The 23342-nt window shown below is 38.6% G+C and overlaps 1 protein-coding gene across 1 annotated transcript in view; it reads left to right on the top strand.

Moving 5' to 3' along the window:
• Nucleotides 1-23342, top strand: part of plxna2 (plexin A2) — a 175202-nt gene that overhangs the window by 82815 nt on the left and 69045 nt on the right. Inside the window, exon 5 of the mRNA XM_043225103.1 lies at nucleotides 17747-17847. Within this exon, the coding sequence (XP_043081038.1) occupies nucleotides 17747-17847 (101 nt within the window). The remainder of the gene's footprint in view (nucleotides 1-17746; nucleotides 17848-23342) is intronic.

Here is a 23342-nt window from a genome sequence, read left to right as displayed (position 1 = left end):
TTAAGAGAGCGGTGGCTCTGTGGGGGCGCAGGATAATACAGCTAGTAAGCAGAGAGCGGCAGAGGTAAGAGGGTACATTCGACTTTGCAATCTTTCTGTTGTGCATCAATCTCGAGTCGGACCACCCAATGAGAAATGTCGATAGCATAAAACGACTTGACAAGCATTAGCGGTGATGAGTGGCTGAACACGTTTCCTGCTGCTTTGTGAAAAACATGATCAAAAAGAGAGCCGGAAAAGTTCAAATGATCTATGAAAGAGCAACCTCAGCGATCGATTGAAATTAAAGCTAACTGTTTTGACTCCTGTTTCAGGAGTTGTCTAATTTATTTCTGTTTTAAGAGAAGCAATCTGAGAAAGACGCAAATGAGACCTAAGAAGCTTCTCGGTTATAAGGAGTCAAAACTGATAATGTGGTTTTGTCTATTTTTGTTGTTATCTTTTTCATAACTCAATGATTAATTCTAATTGTCAGGCCATGTTTCATTTAAGTTTCAACTTAGGGGAAGTAAAAAGTTAAACATGAGATCAGATACAAATGTATTAAAACTGATAAGGTCAATTGTGATTGTCTGCACTGTTTTGTTTAAATGTCACTTTGTCAACAATCGAGTCACTATAGTTTTCAAAAAGCTACTTCTGAAAACTGAATCTTCCTAGAGTTTAAAGCAATCTCATACTGCTTTCTTAGTTTTAAGCCCTCACATCTCAGAATTGTAACATTTCTGTCTTTTTTTCTCTCTTAAATAGTTTTAGAAGTACATGAGGCCGGGCTAAATGATAGGTAAATGAAGTTATCATAATCAAGGATCACAGGATCAAGTTTTCAAAGCTTAAAAGAGCAATTAAAACAAGACATGAAAGAGAAATTCTCAATTTTGACTCCTTATATGCCAGAAGGACTTCATGTACTGTATTTCTTATGTCTGTTTTTATTTCTCTTAAGGAACTTAAGGGGAGACGACTGAAACCAGTTTGTTATTTTTCCCCAGTCACTGAAACGTACACAGTTGTTTGCAGGAACTTTTATGCAACTTTCAATAGACTGGGTTGTTGTCTCAGGGATCAGACATGAAGATGGCAAGATAATACCATCTGCAATTAAAATGTTCTAGCATATCAACAGTCATTCTAGCTGTCAGCACATGACTGCATAATGTCGTAGCTTTTGTGCGCGCCCCACCACACCAAGGGGTCTCCCTGGCATCCATCACATTACTAATAGTGCCGCTTCAGTCTCCTAATTGCAGGCTTTAATTGCAATAATTATTTACAAGCCTAATTAAACAAAAAGGAGTCTCATTGAGAAGTGACTTCCAGTTCAAGTAATCAGGCTCAGTTCTGTCAAGAAATGCTGCTAGCATGTTATCATTAGCGCTAGCTGTCTAATTGACGAAGGCAGTGTTGTGTGTCTTTCTTTGTCTTTTCCTCTCTCTGTCTAAGAGACAGAACATGCAGAAAAGACTTCGTTCCCTGTCGGTGTGGCGGAACACAACAACTAGATATCTTTCTCTAAATATCTCAAGAATTTTAAGGCGACCTAAAGGCAAAAAAACATTAGTTGAAGCTTTTAAGGGTAGTTATGTTACGGCTTTATGAGGGTTTATTATGCTAATGTTTATTTGCATGCAACTTTTGTCTGTTCTAGAAGATGATATTGAAGTGTAATGTCTCTGTATGCTCCTCTTTGTTTTGCTAATGCATTAAATATCTCTTGGAGAAGAAAGTTCGTTAGCTTACATGCTAACTAGTTTTTTCCTGTTTTCAAAGTCTGCTTTCTGTTGCGTAAGGTGATAAACGAAGTTATGCTTATATGCTTATTTGTATCTTTGTTTTGCTAATACATTCAAGTTACTGTATTTAACTTTTAGAAAAACATCTCTCTGAGAGAATAATAAATGTGTTGTTAGATATCCAGAAAATGTGATTGTTAGCTTATTGTTTTACTGATAATTGTAGCTATTTACAACAATATTTCCATCTCTCTTTAAAAACAGGTTGCTATATTTCCTTATTTGTCTTCATTGGATTTTTTAACTTCAAGGCAGTATTTCAGTTTCTATAGCCATCATATTGGGAATTGGGATTTACCTAGAAGAGGAAAGTCAGTATTTATATTTTACACTACACAGATTTTTGATTTGTCTATAACTTTTGCATTATTTTATAAAAACTGTTCATGGGGCGACTTCTTTGTACATCCCACTTTGTTTCGCTAATGCTATTCCAGTACATATAAACAGAGTATAATAAATTTGTTGACAGCTTCCAAGTTAGCTTTTTGGCTAACTGATAATTGTAGCTATTAACTACTGCATCCAGCTCTCATTAGAAACAGGTTGATATTTTTTGAATTTAAACATTTTTGGTTTGTTTTTACATTTTACGTTTCGTGTTTGATATATTTTACTTGTTGATTTGTGTGCAGCTTTTACCTTATTTTAGCAGATCTAGGGGCATTTTCACTAAACAGAGCAAATTATGCAAATATACCAAGAAACGCACAAATTATCACAGTCACATGAAGAAATAAAGAAGCCGCAATATGTTGAAAAGAACCGGAGGCCAAAAAATGAAAGGTTGCAAGAAGTTTTGATAGACTTAGTATTGCATGACTCCTAGTTCAAGGTTCCAAGTTATCTTCTGTTTCATGAAGTAAATGAAAAATAACATGGCTTGGCAAATAATATGTTTGGATGTTGTGTTCTCCTGGCATTCCAAATAAATTTTAGAACACGGGAGCAGTTTTCTGTCAGAATTTGTTTTGTCGCACCACTGTAGACACACTGTAAAACTGCTTTTGCTTTTTTTCACAGAACTAATTGTTGCCTGGGTTACGTATATGTGTGTGGGGTGGAGCTATCAAAGGGGTGAGATGCTTTTGGGGTAGGGGCGTGTTTGTTTTGGTTATTTCAAATATCAACAGTGGCTACCAGAAACAGTGCCACAAATACCAGTAATTTGGTTAGTAAATCTCATTGCATGATTCATTTGAATACTCTCCTACCAGAAATTTTGCTTGTCTTTATTAAAGCCTGATAGCACTAAGCCAAAAGATGGTTTGCACTGGTGCAAGCTGTTAATAAAACTTTATTAGATAGATAAATTTTACGTCCCCTTTTGCTTTGCAAACGTATTCCTAATACATCTATAAATATATATTTATAGAGCATAATAAATTTGTTGTCAGCTACCAAGGTAATACGAGTGTTAGCATCTTGGCTAACTCATAATGGACTCGTCCTATTACAGAAGCTGTCGACTTCACCATTTCAATCTCTCTTTCAAAACAGGTTCTTTGCGTTTCCGTCCTCATTTGGCTTGATCTGGTATCTGGCAGCGATTCCGAGATACTTCTCATTAATCGAGTCCAAGATTTTTAAAGCCTTGGCTTCGCAGATACCGGAATAACAAAACCCCTGTCCTTCTTTTATCGATTACATCTGGCCGAATTTGAGTGGAGTCTCAGGCTGTGCCAGCCCATAATGGAGATGAGTATACCTCTCCCACTGTGTCTGCGTGCTTCCAGACAGATCCTGTCAATGTATCCCTGCTGAATGTCGCAGTGGGTCCAGAGCTCCTCCTCTTGTTTTGTGGCGAGAGGCTGTAAATGAAGCTCCCTGTAGACCGAGCGATCCCCCCACTGTGAGGACCTCTGCAGGTTTAGCTGCCAGTCTCGGCCGAGTCCGGGGTGAAGCCCACCCCCACATGCCATCCCACCAACGCGGTCCCTGCCAGAGCTGCATATGTTCTTTGTCTGGGTTGCTAATGGCTCAGATGCAACCGTAAACACCATGCGCGGCGTGAGGTGATTGTTTTCCTGGGTTACACAGCAGTAGTGGCAGGTTCTGCCTTTTCAGGGTACCTCAAGTGTCGGAAGAGCGTCTCTGCTGTCTGTCCAACCGTGGTGTTGCCGGCCAACAGTGAAAAGAATCAATCTAGCAGCTTTGCATCTGTCCTCCTGTGAAGATCATTTCGAGAGAGCTGTCAGCACTAGCCAAACTGATGGATGCTTCTTGCACGCTTCATGTTTGTGTCATTTAGTCTTGAGGGAGACGTACACTCGGGTTCTCATGAGCTAATGCCACCACACACCTTCCGTTAGCGGCCTTTGATATGTTAATAATACTTTTATTCTCTCGGACTCACTTAAAAAGGCCGGGTTTCGCATCGTCAGGTTTCCAATCTCCGCTCTATGACCTGCTCTCCAGAGTTAGATGTGTAGCTTATTGACAGAAGCGCTGTCTTCAATTATTTCTGTTTAGTGTGTGTGATGCGCCTTGCATATAATATATAATACTAATGCAGCAAGCGTATGTTGCCTCCGCGAGCGAGTGATGGATGTCAGTCTCGAGTGGTGCGCTGGCACGATGCTGACAGAACTCAACAGGGAGCAGGAGACACACCGGTGGGCGATACACGCCAGAGACAGTGATAAATGTTGGGAAGGAAATATCATAAAGGATTGAATGAAGATTGCCCCCAGACCTGGAAGGATTTTTGAGGCTTATGAAGTATTATTTTTCATTGCAGGTGTGCACCAGGCATTGACTTGTTTAGAGTGGTTAGTAATTTATGATTTTAGATCCTGGGATTGTGTTTAAGGCCCTGGGCATTTATATTTCTCCTTATTATTTTTTTAAAATAATAATAAGAATACATTATAAATTATATATATATATATATATATATATATATATATATATATATATATATATATATATATATATATATATATATATATATATATATATATATATATATATATATATGTTTTTATTGTTGTTTTTTATGTATTTATTAATTTTATTTATTAAAACTTATAAAAACTTTTTAAATTGAAAAATTCATTATTGTAATATATAAATGGTTTATGTAAATGTTTTGGTGCTTTTTAAATACCAGTAGTTCTGTAGTTTTACATTTGGTTCTCCCAAATTTTTTAATATTTTGTGACATTTTTGATGGGCACCAAAATAATTGAATCAGATTCATGTTTTAAAAGAACAGGCATAGAGAATGTCAGGCAGTGAGCACCTAATACAAGCATACTGTATGCTAAAACCATAAGATAAAGAAATGCATTTCATATTAGCTATAAGCCCGGAGCTCAAATAAGCTTAAGGTGATTGGTGCAGATCCATCTAGTCAAATAAAAATGAGCCACATTTGCTTCTCACTGTGCTGACTGGATGTACAAAATGAGACCCAAAGACAGCCGAGTCTCATTACCGGAATATTTCCATGACTTCCTCTTCGACAGCGTCGCAGAAGGGTACTGTCAGAGCGGCTGAATTAAATGAGCTGAATGGAACAGCGCGTGTTTGCTTTCACGTTTTTCTACAAAGCGAGGGCCCATTATTTCTTGCGGTGGTGTTTTAGGGTTCCTTCGCTAGAGCTCATCTACCTCCTCCTTAGCTGTCCTGAAGGAGGGAAAGAAATTGGGACATGTCTCTATCATATCACCATCTCATGATCTGTTAAGTGAATCGGAGGATGGGGCGTCAGTTGTGTCCATGCGGTTCTGCTAAATTGGTTTTTTCGCAGGTCCACAACGAGCTCACGGCTGAGTGGAAGAGGCTTGTTTATGATATGACTGGTACCAGACTGGGCCACCTGAGCCATCACGGTGTTTCCCCCCTTCTCCCCAAACCTCGGCCAGCCAATCACGCTGAGAGTACGCCTGCAGAGCAGCCAAGAGAGCAGTGGGGTGCAGCCAAACCCGCCATCTGTATATACACACTCATGCAACGCACACGCTAGAGATTTCCACAAATGCGGAGGGGGAGATTGGCAAACAAAGAGACAGGAGAAGGGGCATAAACCACGACACACGACACACGCACATAACAAACACACAGTTTGTGTTGAAATCAGGAGTGGAATTCTGATGTCTTTTGTCTTCCGCAAACAAAAGAAGCCCTCATGCGGTCACACTCTCACTTTGACATTCTCACTCTCTAATTTCACATAATCAAACCTGGATTATTATGCAGCCCCGGGTCACAGCGACCCACTGTCTGGCTGCTTTCTTGAAATCAATAAGGCCCCTATCATCTCCCCTGCTGATATACACCACTGCTTGCACGCATGTGTGTGTGTGTGTGTGAGGGAGGGAGGGAGACGTAGACCTCAGCCTGTTGCTCTGAGCTTTGACAGCTGAATTATTCACTCCTCAGACAGTAGCTCAGCCTCTGCCTGCTGTCAGTTCGAACTGAATTATCAGTTTAGGGGCCACCATACTGCTGCTCTGGGATCTGGCTTTAATACTAGCCGCTATTGTGTTGTATTAAAACCTCTCCATCATTGTCCAGCACAATCAATGGTAATCTCATCAGCAAAATTGCAGGTGAAAATGTTAAAGTGAAACATTTTTATTCAGATTGTTGTTTGTTTTTTGAGATGCAAAATAGTAATGATTTAAACAACGCTAAGTAAAAAATCTGATTATGAATCAGTTTCTCTCTATTTGAATTTCTGTTATATTTAGTCATTTTTTTGTCATTTAAATTCAGTAGTGAGTATTTTACCAGAAATTAACAAAAAAGAAAATAATTAAAAAATAATAACAATGCACTATTATATTAGTCCGTGTGTGTGTATTATTCAAAGTATTACTTTATATAATACAAAATTGTATAAAGTCATGATGATAGATAGTGTGTCTGAATGTGCCGCAGATAATTGCTTTCTACAATATTAAATTATTCTAACAAATACTGGGGGGGTATTTTGATTCCTAACGCATTGTTCTGTGTGTGAAAGTGGTGTTAGATGGACCAGGAGGCATATGGCTGCTAATCGCATTTGTAGGTCTCATCAGTTAGCTTATCTGACAGTTGCGTCTGACCGGGACCATGAGCTAAAGCCCCCTACCTAGAGACTGATAGAAGAAGTTCAAGACCTGTGCCCGCCTGGCACATTGTAGAAGAGGTGTCAGGGGCTAATTGACAGGCTGACGGACAGACAGGTTACAGGGCTTTACCGGCATCTCCCCGAGGGGGCTCCGAGCACGCCCGGCAGCTGCGCCCGGGTGCCGCGCTCCATGAAGAGGCAAACGTGGGCCGCCTGTGCATCTTCCTCTCATTAGTGTCACAGTGTGTGGATACCACTGTTGTCAGGTGAGGCAGTGTGGATCACTATTTTGTCAGCTCTGACAGAGATTTTGTACATATGCCCATGCGAGTCGTGAAATATGGTTGAATAATGTGCAAAAACACACACACACACACACACACACACACATACGGCCCCTCTCCTCATCGGCCCCTGTGAGAGGATTTCAGTCATACATTATTGATGTACTCACTCTCTATCGACTGGCTGCAGTTTCCAGCTCCGTATCTCAGGTCCAGTCTACCTCTCTATTATTCCAATTCTTCTTTGTCTCTCTCGCTGTCTGTCTCGCTAACCCTTTTACAGCCCATGTGCGTTTCCTGTAAACTTGACCCCATTCCCTGAAAGCATGTGGGGTTTTTTAGGTGAAATCTGACTTTCTACAACTGTTAACAAAATGTATTAAAAGGGATTATTCAACCAAAAATGTTAATAATGTCATCATTTACCCATCCTCAAGTTGTTTCAAATAAGCTGAAAATATAAAAGATTTTATTCTATATGAATAAGTGTTGTTCTGGAGCCCATTGATGTTCACTGGTGTTCAATGGTGACAGAATGTTATTTTTTTTCATTGAACAGTCTGTTTAATGAAGGTGTTTTTGTCTGTATACATTGTTTAAATTGTAAGTTGTGACTGTAGTAAGCCAAATGCTAGCTAAAACATAAAGGAGTTGTATGATGTATGCTAAAAAAATTGTATTCGGTATATTGCAATCTGTTTAAGGTAAAAAAAAAAAAACACATTATTTTCCAGATACCGTACATTATTGTTGCTTCTCTCTGCCTCATCTTTCTGAATTGAGTCGATTGTTACAAAGCTCATCGTTCTGAAAAGCGCGTTGTGCTCTGATTGGTCAGCTATCCAGTGCGTCGTGATAGGCCGAATACCTCAAGACTGAAATGTTACGCTCTTACCTTATTTGGAAACACACAGACATGCCAGCGGTGGCAGCAATACTACAGCAAGAATAAAAGTTAGGCCTTCCTTCTTTGTGTAAACATTGTAGAGGTGTTTTTTCAAATCTTTCAGTGTAGTCTGTAGATATGGAGGCATGTTTAAATTAGGGTCTCAGGAAGGCGTGGATGAGATTTAACTTATATAAAGAATATAAGTTAAGTCGTGCCTGTATGTTGACTGAGATTTACTATAGTTGGAGCTTTCGGAAGCCTTTTATAGCAGTCTTGCATAGCCCTCTGGTGCCAAAGTGTCGAGATGCTTCATTCGAGCTAAATCTACACTTTCAGGACAAATCCGTTACACAAATAGCTCTGATGGGAAAGAAACGGTTCGTTGAGGAGGCTCAGAGCTCTGTTCAAACACGAAGGTTAAGAGCCCTCACATTTCATCTAAAACACAATCAGACAGGATGCCTCACTCAGAAATGACCATCGATTTTTGGCTAACAACTATCTAATGCTTTTTGAAATCCTTTGTGTTCCGGAAACAGTCTAAGGCTAAGCTAATGCTTCCTTTGATCAGGCGGTTAGTTTTATTGCAATGTAATATTGTTAGCTAGCTAGCCAGGAGGTTGTTTCATTTTGATATATGTGTATTTTTCTGTCGGACAGTAAAAACTCCATATGACATTTAAGTTGGGAGTGGAGAGGGATTTCAAAGGTCACCTCATGAGCACACATGCTGCTCTTTTGCCTTTAATATAGTCCCTAATCAGTTGTGCTATTCTGCTGTGTCTAGATTTTATTCGTAAAACATGTTTCATGTATTTTCTGCTAAAAAAGGTAGTGCCATTCTGTGCAGGTCTCCAGCATGATGCTTGTCAGCGCATTGCTGTGATAATCTGAACGTTTCTTAGAGTCTTTTTAGGTGATTGCTAGGTGGTAGAGGCCTATAAAAATATACATTTTCTGGGAAATGGTTTTGAAAAATATATTTAATTAAATAAAAATACTAATTTAAATGGATACTTTACCTATTTCTTGGATGCCCTGGGGGTAAGCAGATGAACATCAAATGTCCATTTTTAAATATCTCTTTAAATACAGACCTACTACGAGCTATAAAGTTGTCAATTGATGGTATATGATGGTTATATGTTTCTGAGGGCTCTTTTGAAGCAATCAATCCACATTATTTAAAAAAAAAAATTTTTAATTATTGTTCAACAGCATAATTCTTGGAGTACTATATTTCCCATGATTCAACAAAGGAATTTCCACCAATCACAGTTTCCTCATGCTGTCAAACTAGAGTTTTTGGATCCATAATAAAGTCAAATATATTGTTTCTGCAAATCCAGTTTATTAGCAGTTATTTTTAAATGTGATTGTCATTTGCAATGCCTTGTGGGATTTGAGGTATTTTTCTTGTAAAAGCTGTCACAGTCTTGATCCTTTTGTTTTTTTGGCAGATTTTAAAATACAGATCAAATCAGATCAGAGTCACTTCATAGCTAATTGGTTTTAACGCTTATACGAAGACTATTTTTTAATTACTAACTATTTTTAATGAGAAAAATTATTGGAAAAACATTTGGATGGGTACTAATATACTGGTACCATAATATGGCTCAGATCCCTCTATTAATGTAAATAAGCGGGTAACTCAAATGGTGATACATAGTGGTAACAGTGACAAAATTATTGGTTTGATTTGCAAATCTGTGAGTCTTTTTGTCTGTGAGTGTTTTTTGTCAGTTATGGCTTAAACTCATAATTACAGTTACTGAGAAAGTAATACATCTCTTTAATAAACCATACAAGTTATGGTGTAGCACAGTGAAGAACATTGAAGTTTGATATTTTATTATTAGAGGTTTATTCAAATCGCTAGCACTAAAAATAAGCAGTCAAAATAGCAATGCTTGCTTTAGCCGTTGTCTTCATACACTTTGAGAAGTGCATCAACTCTCTCGCTCACTCTATCATGCCATCATTCTCCTACAGTACGTTGGAGTCTTGCTGAGAGGCCTCCTCACGCAATCAAGAATGCTTTGATTGAGTTTTCAACCCACACACACACACGTACTCATGCACTCGCGAGCGCTAGCGAGATGCGAGTGAATAGGGCTGGGAGAGTTGTGCAAACAGAGTGATTGTGTACGTGTGTAGTAACTTACACTTCACATGTGTGAATGTTTTATTGCGCTCCAGTTTTGAGTGGGTTTGCTGAATACGTAATGTGGATTTCTGAGAGCGACCACCGTGGAGACGGTCTGTGCTTCAGAATCAAAGGGTCAAGGTTTGGCTGGTTAGCAAGACCACTTTAGCCTCTGTATACACAATTTGGCTGCCTACAAGAAGCATCTTTCTTCATTGATTTGAGTGTGTTTATCTGTGCAGACGTGTGTGTGTAAATGACTGTATTGTCCTGTATCTCTGCTGGGATTCGAGGGGTCAGATTAGCTTCATGTCTGAGAGTTTGTGGACTGCTTGACTCCGCAGAGACACTGCACCGAACGGATAACAGTCAGTCAATTGTTGCCCTCAGCTTAGCCAAGCATGAACTTATCACCAGAGAATTTGTCTTTAGGACTGAGGTGTGTGTGTGTGTGTGTGTGTGTGTGTGTGTGTGTGTGTGTGTGTGTGTGTGTTCATGTGTATGTGTGTATGTGTGTCTGTATGAGAGAGATACGTGTAAATGTACTGTCTAAATGTAAAAAGGCCCCATGAAGATATCTAAATTAGAGTTTCTAGACTTTTTTCCACATATGTTGAATTTAAATTTTGCTGTATGCTACACCTAAACACTGATCAAATTTTTAAAATGCACTTTTATCATGCAATATATACATTTTCAAAAAAAAATGAAGTTATTTATGTTCAGAAAGTCTTCATTTATTTGATTAAAAATACAGTAAAACAGCATCAGTATTCTGAAATATTGAACTTGAAAATTAATCTTTTATGTTTTAACCTTTTTTGAAAAAGCTATTTTTTCTTGTGATGGCAAATCTGAACTTTCAGCAGCCATTGCTCTAGTCTTCAGTGTCACATGATGCTTCAGATGTGATCTGTCCCAAAATATATCGAAATTTAAAAAAAGGAAACACTCACTGAGTCAATTCGTGGTTTATGAAAGTGTTTTTACTTATTCCCTATACATATTTAGCAGTTACGTATGATTTGTAATTGTAGGTGGATAATGAATCACACATAGGCGCGTACATGTACACACAAACATGCTGTTTTTCTCAGATTTGAGTGAGTGAGTGCAGATAGATTTATGTGTCAGTGAGATTATTGCACTCTGTGTGTGCGTGTGTCTGAAGGGACGTGATCGATGGCTCTCATTGCTGTGGGTTCAGCGTTCAGTATCTCACATTAAAAATGAATGTGTGAGTGTGTGTCTGTGTGTGTAGGTGGCAGTATGTCCCAGAGGTACCAGCTGTTTATGGGCTAACTCCAGGAGAGGGGTAGGGGGTCAATGCCTGGACTGGTCTCTATGGCAACCGCAATGTGGATTTGGTGAACGTTTTGAGTGTGCGTGAACATCTGGATACAGTATTTGTACTTGAGAGGTTTCTGTATTTCTTCAGTTTCAGCTCAGAAGATAAGCCTGCTTTTAATTGGGTATGTGTTGTGTACTGCATTGCAACTTTCCTTTTCTAGGGAGTCACTGTGCACAGATTTTTATCAGTATTATTTTGATTAAAACATATTTACAGTTCCAAGGAAGCAGGAGTGAGGCATCTGTAGGAGGAATAAGCTGCAGGATTTTTCAGTTTTCAGTACCGACAGATATCCCACAGAGTCATTATCTCTACACACCACTGTTTTTATTTTGAAAGTACAAAAAAAAAAAGAAAATTACAATTTAAAAACTGTTTCCTTTTATGGTATGTTAAAAAAGTCATCTATTTCTGACAGTTCAGTTGTTCTTTCAGCCATCATTGCTCCAGTCTTCAGTGCTACATGATCCTTCAGAAATCATTTTAAAATCGTATCATTCACAATGCTGATGACAAACACTTTTCTTTATAGAAAATCTGACCCCAAACGCTTGAACAGTGTAGATGGTTGTATTTTTGACAAAACAGTTGAACGTCGTCTTTCAGTAGCGTACGAAATGTGTTGTTTGTTACTATTGCAATGAGAAAACAGCAAAGATTTTGGAGTCCAACTGTAAAGTTTGTCTAATTTGAAGGTTTATAAAACAGTCATTCTACTTATACAAGTAAGATATATCCATTATATTTTCTGATGTTCCCATACAACAATAAACACACTCTCTTTTATGTTAGTCAGAGATGCAAGACATTTTTGATGAAATAACTCCTGTTTTTAATCTGAAATCCATCATACTGTCAACTCAAGCAGTTTCCTTACTCTCTTTGCCCTCATATTTTTCATTCTCCTTCTAACCCCTCTACATCCTCCTCTTTATGTCTCTGCTCTTAATCATTTACCTCAGACCTGCAGCTTTCTTTCATTCTGTATCACTCTTGCTCTCATTCTCGCTCTTGTTTTCTCTCTAATGGCTCTCCATTCATCAGACAGGTGCATGCGACAGCGAGGGTGTTCTGAGGACTATGGAAAAGAGAGCTAATTGCGAGTATTTATTTTCACCGTCCAGCTCCCAGCTCCCCTAGCATACTGTACTTTTCATGCTGATCCCAAGCACAGGTCTAAGATCATCCGTTCGGATGTAATTATAACGTCTTGGGTCTGGATTACAGCAGCCGAGGTTCTTTGGAGGTTACAAGCTTGATTTGAGGAGTGTTGTTTGTGAATAAGACAAGAATTTGGTGCCAGCTCTGTCTTCTTTTCTTCTAAATGTCCTGTCTCCAGGCGATTCTTGGCCAGTATCAGAGCGAGTGGAAAATATCGAATTCAAGCCAGATAGAGATTAGCAGATAGCATCCTGGAAGCATTTTAAGCTGTGGAAGAATTACCGAGCTCAAGAGGAAATTAGGAGTTGGCGAGCACCCTGTCTTACCATGAGTTTGGGCTGAACCCAGAATTCCTCGCTAATCTAACTACAGTTGTCTTTTAAGCCAATTGGCTGTTATTAATACTTTAAGTTCACAAGTGCAAGTGGAGATTAATGGCGTTTTTGGTGCATTCTAATGTTTTTTGGAGGAATTTTTAGGCTGTCAGACCACTTATAGGAAAATACTTAAAATTTTTCTTTAATACGTAAAAAAATGACTCTTGTGAATTCTGACTCTTAAAATGACTCCTATGAACCAGTTCTTTTCAGCGAATCGAACACACTAAACTGAGTAGTTGCAGAATGTTTTTTCATGTGATATAGTTAAACATGTTTAATCATATATATATATATATATATATATATATATATATATATATATATATATATATATATATATATATATATATATATAGTATATAATCAGTTTTAAATTAGCCATACAAACATAAATTAACATCTGCATCAACCTAATAATTTTTCACCAAAAATGTTGCAATTTTATTATTAATTATACATATATGGCAACATTAGTGACTAGAAGGTACATATTTGTCTCTAAACTACAGATGTTTAAACAATTCAGAGCTAAGATTTACATATAGTTTCCCAGTACAGCCAGATAACTGCAGCATAAATTAAACAAATTTTATTTGTCAATTTGTGTGGTGGTTTTTACATTTCCAATAAAATAATAATGGAAAGCAAAGGTGACTTAAATAGTTAATGTCAATTAGCACCTAGAATGATCTTTGAACATTACCATGACAACGGTTTTACATGACAGAAATATAATTTGTGTTTATTAATAAAGTAATCATTTATTGAACAATGCTGCCTTTTATCATATTGCCGTTGCTGCAGCTTGCATCATGCCGAACAACCGCGATAAAATCTGTAGCGTATGATCTTGCTTATTGCTTTAAATTTGGTTCTTTTGTAAACTAATCCAAAAAATTGGTTAAAATGAAAACCATGCTTTGTTCTGCTGCTAAACTCAAGTTTTAACGAGAAAACATTCAGACGCGCGCACACACAATCACAAGCTGCTCTCAGTGGGAGAACAGGCCTCATTGTGCTTCCCACTGCGCTGACTGACTAAAGCATGTGCTGGTCAACAGCTGCTCCAGTTGCCTGCTCGCAACCCCCATAACACCTTTATCCATCTCACTTTTTCTGTCTAGAAAGTCTCTCTATCAATTCCTCCGTCTCCATCTTCTCCTTTGACATCTTCCTGCCAAGTGTGCAGACGTGGACGTGCACCTGCGGCAGCTGTGTCACCCTGCAGTGCAGCTGTCCGCTATCTGATTCGCTCCATCAGCGTCTGACACTGCTGCAGATCTTCATAATGTAGTTAGTGTCACTAGCACTATTGCTTATACATATCCTGTCATTTACTAATGTTGTTCCAATCCTGTGTGACTTTCTTTCTGCTGTGAAGCACAAAATATTTTGAACAATCATCTTGATATTATTTTCTGAAAATGTTTAAACGTAACACATAAGCCTTTATGACTATTTTTCTTTATGATTGTAATTAATATTCAATTGGTGATAACAAACTGCAGAGTTTGTTATTTCAAATTAGTCAGCAATTCAACCTTTGTGAACAGTGTCTACTTTAGATTGGTTTGCATTTTCTTCGGTTTGGGTCCAAAAGGTGGACAAAGTTGACAGTTTAAAAGCAAAGGTATATTTTAGTAATAACATACTTACATAAATATATACTTAGTTTTGTTTTAACAATTTTATATGTACACAAACACACACACATTTTGTATGTATAATTTATTGATTTAATTATAGTCATTTTAGCAAACCACGATGAAAAGGACAAATATTGCTTGGGCAGCTGAAACAAACACAGAAAAATCGTTGCATTTCAGTTATAGTTTATTTAATTTGAAGTAACAAAAATTGCTAATATGGTTTTTGCTCCATTTTTCAACTTTAGTTTTTTATCTAACTAATGATAAAACTAGTGTAGAAAAAATTAATTCAAAAAGAAACCCGAGACACATCTAGGGGCCAGAATATCAAAGAGACTTGGCGGTAGGCTCTTTCAAATGCTTAAAAATATCCAAAAACCCCAGCAACCACTCAGAACACCTTAGCAACCGCATAGTAATGCCTTGGCGCCTATCAAAACGCCCTTGTATTTTGTACGGGTTTACATTTTCTTCATAAAGTTCAACAAATCTACGTAGTGTTATTCCAGAACCAGCATTTGGTGACCGTTGGCGTCAAGACGGCATCATCTGGTATCTGTGAATCTAATGTTGTTGGATTGTTGCTCTGGCTCTAAGTCAGTGTTGTGTAACATTGAGACTTATTGCCATGTTGAACCAGCGTCGTATGGCCGGTGTTGCTTTGTGAGCGGAGCCCCTGGTGGGCTTGTTTGTCATCAGGCTGGGCGGCAGCGCTGATGTGCTGGACTCATTACTTTTGACCACCTGTTTGTCCTGGGGCAATGAGTGAGCGGAAAATAAAGAGAAAAGAAGGAGGGGGAGCTGGGTGAAAATGAAAAAGGGAACAGGACGGATCCTTGTGGGACACCTCTCGGTTTTTGCCATGAAGTCACACCACACGTATAAACACAACTGTGGATGCAGTGATCACAGCCATGTGTCGTTGGAAATGACGCTGGTAGCGGGAGGTTGAATGCGTGTCTTTGTTTTGGAGCCGCCGCGGCTGTGTGTCGCAGGGACAGGTGGATGGCCACCCCCGTCAGACCCCTCCGCTCACACACTAATGACATTTAACACGGCCATACAGCACACACACACGCACAGCGGGAACCCTGCGTGTTTCTCCACCCCTCTCACTAAACGCACACTGTGTGCCCACTCATCCATCTTAAAACTGTCTCTCACTTCATCCTACCCTTTGACCCCGTCACAAATGTCAGAATAAAGAAAACACAATGATGGTAACCGTCAAAAAGCGTGATGCTGTGCCCAAATGATTTCTGAATTCTAACAATGGTCCTATTGGTCAAACTTTCTTACAGTTTTGTTCTTTTATTTGTACCTGATATGAGCATAATACTAATAAATGATTGTTTTTATTATTTAGTTTGAGTTATATAAATAAATAATATATATTTGTGTGTGTGGGTGTATATATGTATGTATATATACACACACACACACAACTATATATTATTTCTTATTTTTATTTATATACAAACATACGCATATTATTTATCTGTAACACACCTGAACAAATTTAACGATCTGTCCATTACAGTGAAAATGCAGAGAAAAAAAAACATTATTTTTCCCCAAATCCTCAATGACTTCACACTATCCTGTTCTGCTTGCGTGTGTTATAATAGGATGCAGGTGCACCCAAAAAATCCCTCGGCGACAAGGGAGGACATCACAGACTCCAGCGCTGGCAATGAAAGCAAACCCCTGAAAATACATGAATAGATAAAAGAGATATTACAAGCGCTAGGCACAAATCACAGAGCCATGGCCCGGTCATCACAGCGACGCTATCCCAGCATGCCAAGTGGGCAGCAGAAGGCTGTGCAAGTAGAGTGGATAGGGGCTTTGTGGGTCAGCGGGCAAAGCGAGGCTCTAGTCTGTTGTAGTGATCCTTTGTGAGTGTATATCTGGTTAGCACTCATCTCTGAGGTATTACAGGAGTGTTTGATTGTCCAGGTGTGTGTGTGTGTGTGTGTGTGTGTGTGTGAGAGAGAGAGAGAGAGAGAGAGAGAGAGAGAGAGAAAGAAAGCATATGTTCAGACTGTTTGCCAGAGACACGCTGCTTGTTGAGTTTTGAGGAGTGACATGTTTGCTTTTTATAATGGTCAGTGAATTGAGTCTCACTCTGGAAACAAACTCGACACAATCGCCGTTGTGTGTGAGTAAGTGTGTGTAGTTAACTATACTTTGAAGTGTAAATCAAACAAAACCTCCATGTGGGGACATCTAGGGATATCCTCATTTGTGAAAACATAAATTAAGTAAAAATTCATTTAATCTATATTTAGATAGCTGCTGTAAGTAAATGTATGTTATAACTATGAATTTTATACAGTGATGTACAAATATAAATAGACCTTAGGTTAGATAAAGATACTGTATACATATCTCCTGTATGTTTGAACACTTTGTGCAGTGTGTGTGTGTGTGTGTGTGTGTGTGTGTGTGTGTGTGTGTGTGTGCATTCATACCTAGTTGGACAGGTGCAGTGGGCAACACAAAAGAGCACTGTGTCGATGCTATTCCTCTTAGTGGCAGTAGCACAGCTGCTTGTGTCCTCTTCCCTCTGTTCTGACTGTTTCTGTTAGCACACACACACACACACAGTACAGGTTTTACCACTGAACACTCTCATGTTTGTCTTTGACTTATGCGTTTCAAAGAAAAAAACTATTTCACACACACTCTCAAATGTTCCTGTGACCATAATACACCTTTGGATTGAATTGAAAACGAGATCTCAGTCTTTCTCAGAGACAGCAGTGAGATAAAATGGAGATAAAGTAAAAATGATTTCTCCAGGGCATCGCGTCACCATTTCTACCTACATATTCTGAGGAGCGCCGTTTCAGATGACTTCCATTGTATTTTTGTCCACATCATCAAAGTCAGAGTGAATTTAAAGCGGAATAGCTTTGTAATCTGTGATTTTCAAATGTTACTTTAGTGTCATGTAGCCAACGAATGGATAAATTCAGCTTGTGCCGACTGAATGTGCTCAGTCTGTTGTCTCTTTGTTCTGCAGGTCACACGGGTGCCGATCGAGTCCTGTGAGCAGTATGGCACGTGTGGAGAGTGTCTGAGCTCCGGAGATCCACATTGTGGCTGGTGTGTGCTGCACAACATGTAAGTTCCTTCTTTATATTCACTCGCACAGTTAATAGTAAACAACAAACGATTTGTCACGCACCTGAAGACCACAATCTCCAAAACTGAAAAGTCCAAGAATGATAGTACGTAAAAGCCCAGCGATGCTTGAATGGCGCAGAAGTTGTTTGCCCTCTGGTGGTGTACTAGTGCAACTGCATCCAGATGTTAATATCTCACTGAATGCTGAATCCTCAGACACTTGTATGCTTTTAAATATTGAATCGAACGTTTCCAGAACAACAGGCAACTGACATTACTGCGTTCGTCATCTTTTAGTGGTTTTGTGCTGTTGTCTTCTCTCTCGCGTCCTGACTCTGTAGGGGTGTGTAAACCCTCCGCTGCCATCATTACAGTAATGGCGGGCGTACCTCCCTTGGAAAAGTGCACTTAAAGTAATTTGCATGACTCCCGACAGGACAGGGACAAATAATTGGCGAAGCGAGCGGTATTTGTGCGTCTCTGTTCAGCATGGGGCTCTTTTTTTTTCGCCAACATGCCGTTAGCGCGGCAGGATTACATTCCTCCATCAGTCCTCCGGGGCTTTCTGCTGTATTAAAGCTCATGTAATACAGATGCCATTCGAATCTCAAACATATCATGCTGTGCTGTGCAGACAAGCTTATGTGTTTATTAATTCACTAGCAAAAAGTACCAAAAGCGCCATGCTACTATTTAGTTTTTTAACATGTGACATGGTATTCTTTGAAATGTTCTTTTTTATCTTATCTTATTTAATATTTATTTGCTCTTTAAATTCAAAGTAGTTTATTTTTATAACTGTTCTGTAGAATATGGTACTGTATATACGCTATAACTATGTATGCTGTACTGATTTTAAGCTGAATATTTTTTGAAGGAACCTGTACTGTAAATATCATGGTATATCACTATTTTAATCACTCAAAACCATGCTGTATATCAGGTTCTCTCATTTTCTCGTTCACTCCATGTGTGCTAGCATTCCTCCCTTCCCATGGCGTGTGTTTTTTCACAGTCAGTGTCCTATTAATGAAATTAACATCTCTCACTCGTTCTAATTCCAGCTCCACACTCATATTTGCTCATTTCTCACTCCTCACGGCCCCTATGGAGTCAGTCCTTCCTCATTTGATAGAGCCCCAAACAGAGAGAGAGAGAGAGAGATTACTGACACCTTCTACAATGCTTTCGTTAGTCTTTTTTTCTTTTCTGTTTTATTTTATATATTTTTTTTGCTCGTACTTTAGAATAAATGTTTTTAAATAGTTTATCATTAATCATGGCATCATTAAAGCACCAAAGCTAAAAAATATTCCTAAAAATGTCTTTAAAACACATTTTTGTACGTCGGGCAAATATTGCAGACTTTTGTGAACATGTTACATAACCATTAGTCATTTTAGAAAGAAGCTCTGCATTTTGACGTTTTTTAGTACTGAAAGATAGTTTCATTTCACTTTCATTAGTCATTAGATGTTTTCATTACATTTCAAAAGTTTGGTATCGGTACGATTTTTGAAGTTCACCAAAGTTGATGCATTTGGTTTGTTTGATTTTTAATTAAAAAGTTCGAAAATAAAGCAATTAATCAATGAATCAATTTTTCTTTAACCTGGAGACTCCGCTCTTAGTATGTGAGACGTCTCTCTCTTTATTCCCACCTCAGTTCAAAATACTATGATTTACCAAAGTTCCTCTAATTACCAGCAGCTGCGACGCACAATGTGATTGAACGGAGAAAATATGTGGGAGAAGCAAGATAGAGCATATGAGGCAGCACTAAATCTGCTTGTGTTTAGATTATGAAGGCAAACAGCATCTGTCTGGAATCTGTCTAGCATTAGACGACATCTCTCACTGGCCAGTTAGATGGGACTCTGAAACTGGGAGGAGACAGAAAAAAAAAAGGAGAGCATGAAGTTTGCTGTCAGATTTTAGAGGACTAATCTCCTTGGCCCGTGGAGAACACTAATCCTGGAGATGATCTGATTGGCTGAACCCCTTTGAGGTCAAAGGCTGGTTTAATATCAGTGATCCAGCAGTTGCTCAGCAGAGATCATTCCAACGGATCCATAATCGCTTTTAGGATTTAGCTCATTATAGAGAGGAAGAAGGAGGTGGGGAATCTTAGCGCTGATCAGGGTTTAAGGGCAGTGTGTAAGCGAATTTAACATTATGCAATACATGAGTGTTTGGAAAATGTGTGTGTGTGTGTGTGTGTGTAGCTCCTGGCCTGGGTCTTGTTTGCATGGCTGTGGCAGTCGTTCCAGGAGGGAGACGATCTTCACAGCAGGGTTCAGTGTTTGATCCTTGTTGTGAGGAAGCATTCTCTCTCTCTCTCTCTCTCTCTCTCTCTCTCTCTCTCTCTCTCTGATGTACCTCATGGACATTCTTGATATTTTGGACTAGCACACTTTTTCTGCCATGTTTACTATATGCTTTGCACCGTATGCCAATTTCAGTATATGCATTGAATGCGCTGAGCACAGTGTGTAAAATGTTGTGTCCCATAATGCAGTGCACTTGACTTGACCTTCCATTTCACAAATTAACCAGATTTTACAGGACTTACAATATTTTGAAAAAGTTATGGAAATTAGTACAGTGTTAGTGTAAAATACATTTTAATTTTATTAAGTGATTAGAAATACATTTATTATATAATTGATAATTAATGTACACATTCAATAATTTCTTCATTTGTTTAATTTAATTTATAAATGCATCAATACATACATGTTTAATTGTTAATTATCAATTGTAATTCAATTAAATGTATATACACATTCATTTATAAATAATGTAATTTAATAAATAATGCTTTTTATTTCTTGTTTAATATTTTTTTAACACGTTTAATCAAACACAGTGATATCACCTGATAATATAGAATACAGTATTTGTCATGCAGCATTTATCATTGCATATTGAGTATTTCTTCACATACTATACTATGCAGGACTCCACAGTATAGCATTCCAGTTATACATTTATTACAACCTTGGGTATGATTGAACATCATGGCTTTTCTTGTCTAGAGTTGTTACTTTTCTTACTACTGTCAAAACCATATATAGAGACGGTGTAAAGGATCATGATCTCGTTTCACAAAGCCTTTACAGAACGGAATAGTCACAACATAGTCCTTGAAAAAATTCATTGGCAGTCAGCAACACAACTCATCAGTTCATCAGTTAAATGTCACTGATATGTGCACGCGTTCAGACGGATTGCTCTATAGACGGTTAAACGTTAATTCGCACAGCGATTATGATTCTAACAATCATACTGCTCATTACATGGCTTCACCGTTTACTCCTCTGTCTCTGTAATGAACTTAGATGGTGCTGGTCTGTGTTCAGGTTATATGGGATTGGTGCTCAGCTAAATGAATTCCTAATTACATATTGATCTTGAGGAATGGAAGCAGGTTCACCCTCACAGGCTGTTTATGAGTGAATCATTTCACCTGTTGGACAAATACTGGGACAGTATGGAGATGAGAGATCGATTTACATTAGTGTTTAGGTTTTGGACTCTTGTAGTATTGTCTCATCTCGTCTCTCTAGTTGTCTTGCGTCACCTCCTCTCCTTGTCCCATCCACTCAGCTCTCACTTCTTTTCATCTCTCATCTCCTTGTGTCTCAACTCTTCTTTTTTCTTCTTGTCTCGTCTTTACTCAGTTAATCTTGATGAAACTAGTGTTTTCATCTCATCTAAACTTTTCTGTTTGCTTTACTACTCTTTTTGCCTCATCTCATAATCTCATCTCATCCCTTCTTTTTCATCTCTTTTCTTCTCAGCTCATCTTAACTTGTTTTCTCCCTGTTTGGATTTGATTTGTCTCGATCCCTCTCATTTTTGTCTCATCTCATCTAAACTCTCCTCTTTTTGTCTTATCTCATCTTCTCTCATTGTATCTTCTCCCTATACTTTATCTCTTCTCATCTTGACTCTTCTCTTTTCATCTCACATTTCTCTAATCTTCGCATCTCGTCACTTCTTTTTTCACCTCACCTCTTTTCATCTCATCTAGTTTTCAATTTTCATCTCTTCTCGACACGTCTTTGTTCATCTTTATTCGTGTCTTCTTCTCGACTTTCATTTCTGTCTCATCTCAAGCCTTCTCTTTTTGTCTCATATTTTTTTTCTCTTTTCATCTCATTCAATTTTAGCCCATTTCTTTGTTTCCTCTCATTTTGACTCTTCAAAAATCGCAGCTTTCTTATCGTCACTTTTCGTGATTTTCGTGATCTTCTCTTCTCAAACCTTCTCATTTCATCTCTTTTCTTTTCTTCTCATCTTATCTTCAGCTTGTCTTTATATCTCACACTCGTCTCTTTCTCGTCTCGTTCTTTTTATTGACTCTTGTTACCTCTTCACTCGTCTGTATTTTGTCTCATTTTGCTCCTTCCTTCTTGTCTCTTCTCCTTCTCCTCTCATCTCGTTTTTGTCTCCCCCTCTCATCTCCTCCCTTTTTGTCTCTCGTTCCCTTTCCTCTCCTCTCGTCTCATCGTGACTCTTCTGTTCTCTCCTCCATCTCATCTGAATCCTCCCGGGGAGAAGTTCACAACACTCCCACTGCTTTCTTCTCAGCTTTATTTTAAAAGAGAGACTTTTATTCATCTATAAAGCGTCCCGTATTGTCCTCCCTCAGAGCTTTGCTCAATCAGATGTCTCGCCACACACCTCGTGGGATGTTTTGGGGACGCTGGTAAGAACGCACTAAAGAAACAAGGGAAAATCTTCTCCTGTCGTCTGTCTCGGCTCATCAGGGCTGAGTGTGTGTGTTGAGTGTGTAAGGAGAAGAAAAGACACTGTAATTGCCTGTCTAGTGCATGGGGCTAAAAGCAGACGGTAGAGAAAAACCCAAAGGTTAACCCACCACTACCATTACCTTCCTCTTTCTCTCGCTCTCTCGCTCTCTTACACACACACACACTGAAAACAGGTCATTCATAAATCTTAAAGCTTGTCACATGCAACCTGTAACATATTACTACCACATTTAAAATATCAACGCTTATTCATAATTAACAGCAGTATGTCAATAGCTTTCAGTTTTCAGTATGTCAATGCTAAGAGTTTAGTCAGTCATAACAGCTCATTTGCATATTAAAGGTTGCTGATATTAAAGCTAAAACAGACTATTTAATTCAAAGACCCAGAGAGGTGTCAAACTAAAAAACACATTTTGGTGCTACAAACCTTGATTTTAAGAGAATATGAATCATATTGTATGTGTGCGCTTGTGTGTTGAGGCATTTTCTTTGATGTGTATGCAGCTCTCTAAGCATTTCATTCAGGTCTTTAGAGGACCAGGGTTGTTGAGAGGCAGAAAAAAACCCTCTGGAGACAAAACAGTGTACTGGGAAGACACACACTCTTCATTTAATGAAAGAGAGAGAAGAGGTTGCCCACTAAGTACACACACTTACATGTACACACACATTATAATGGCCGTCTCCTGGTGCCATGGCAACGCAGGATCC

This window comes from Puntigrus tetrazona, chromosome 23 (genome assembly GCF_018831695.1).
Source record: "Puntigrus tetrazona isolate hp1 chromosome 23, ASM1883169v1, whole genome shotgun sequence".
Classification (NCBI taxonomy): Eukaryota; Metazoa; Chordata; class Actinopteri; order Cypriniformes; family Cyprinidae; genus Puntigrus; species Puntigrus tetrazona.
Note: the sequence above shows the minus strand (reverse complement) of the source record. Positions and strands in the feature narration are given on the sequence as shown.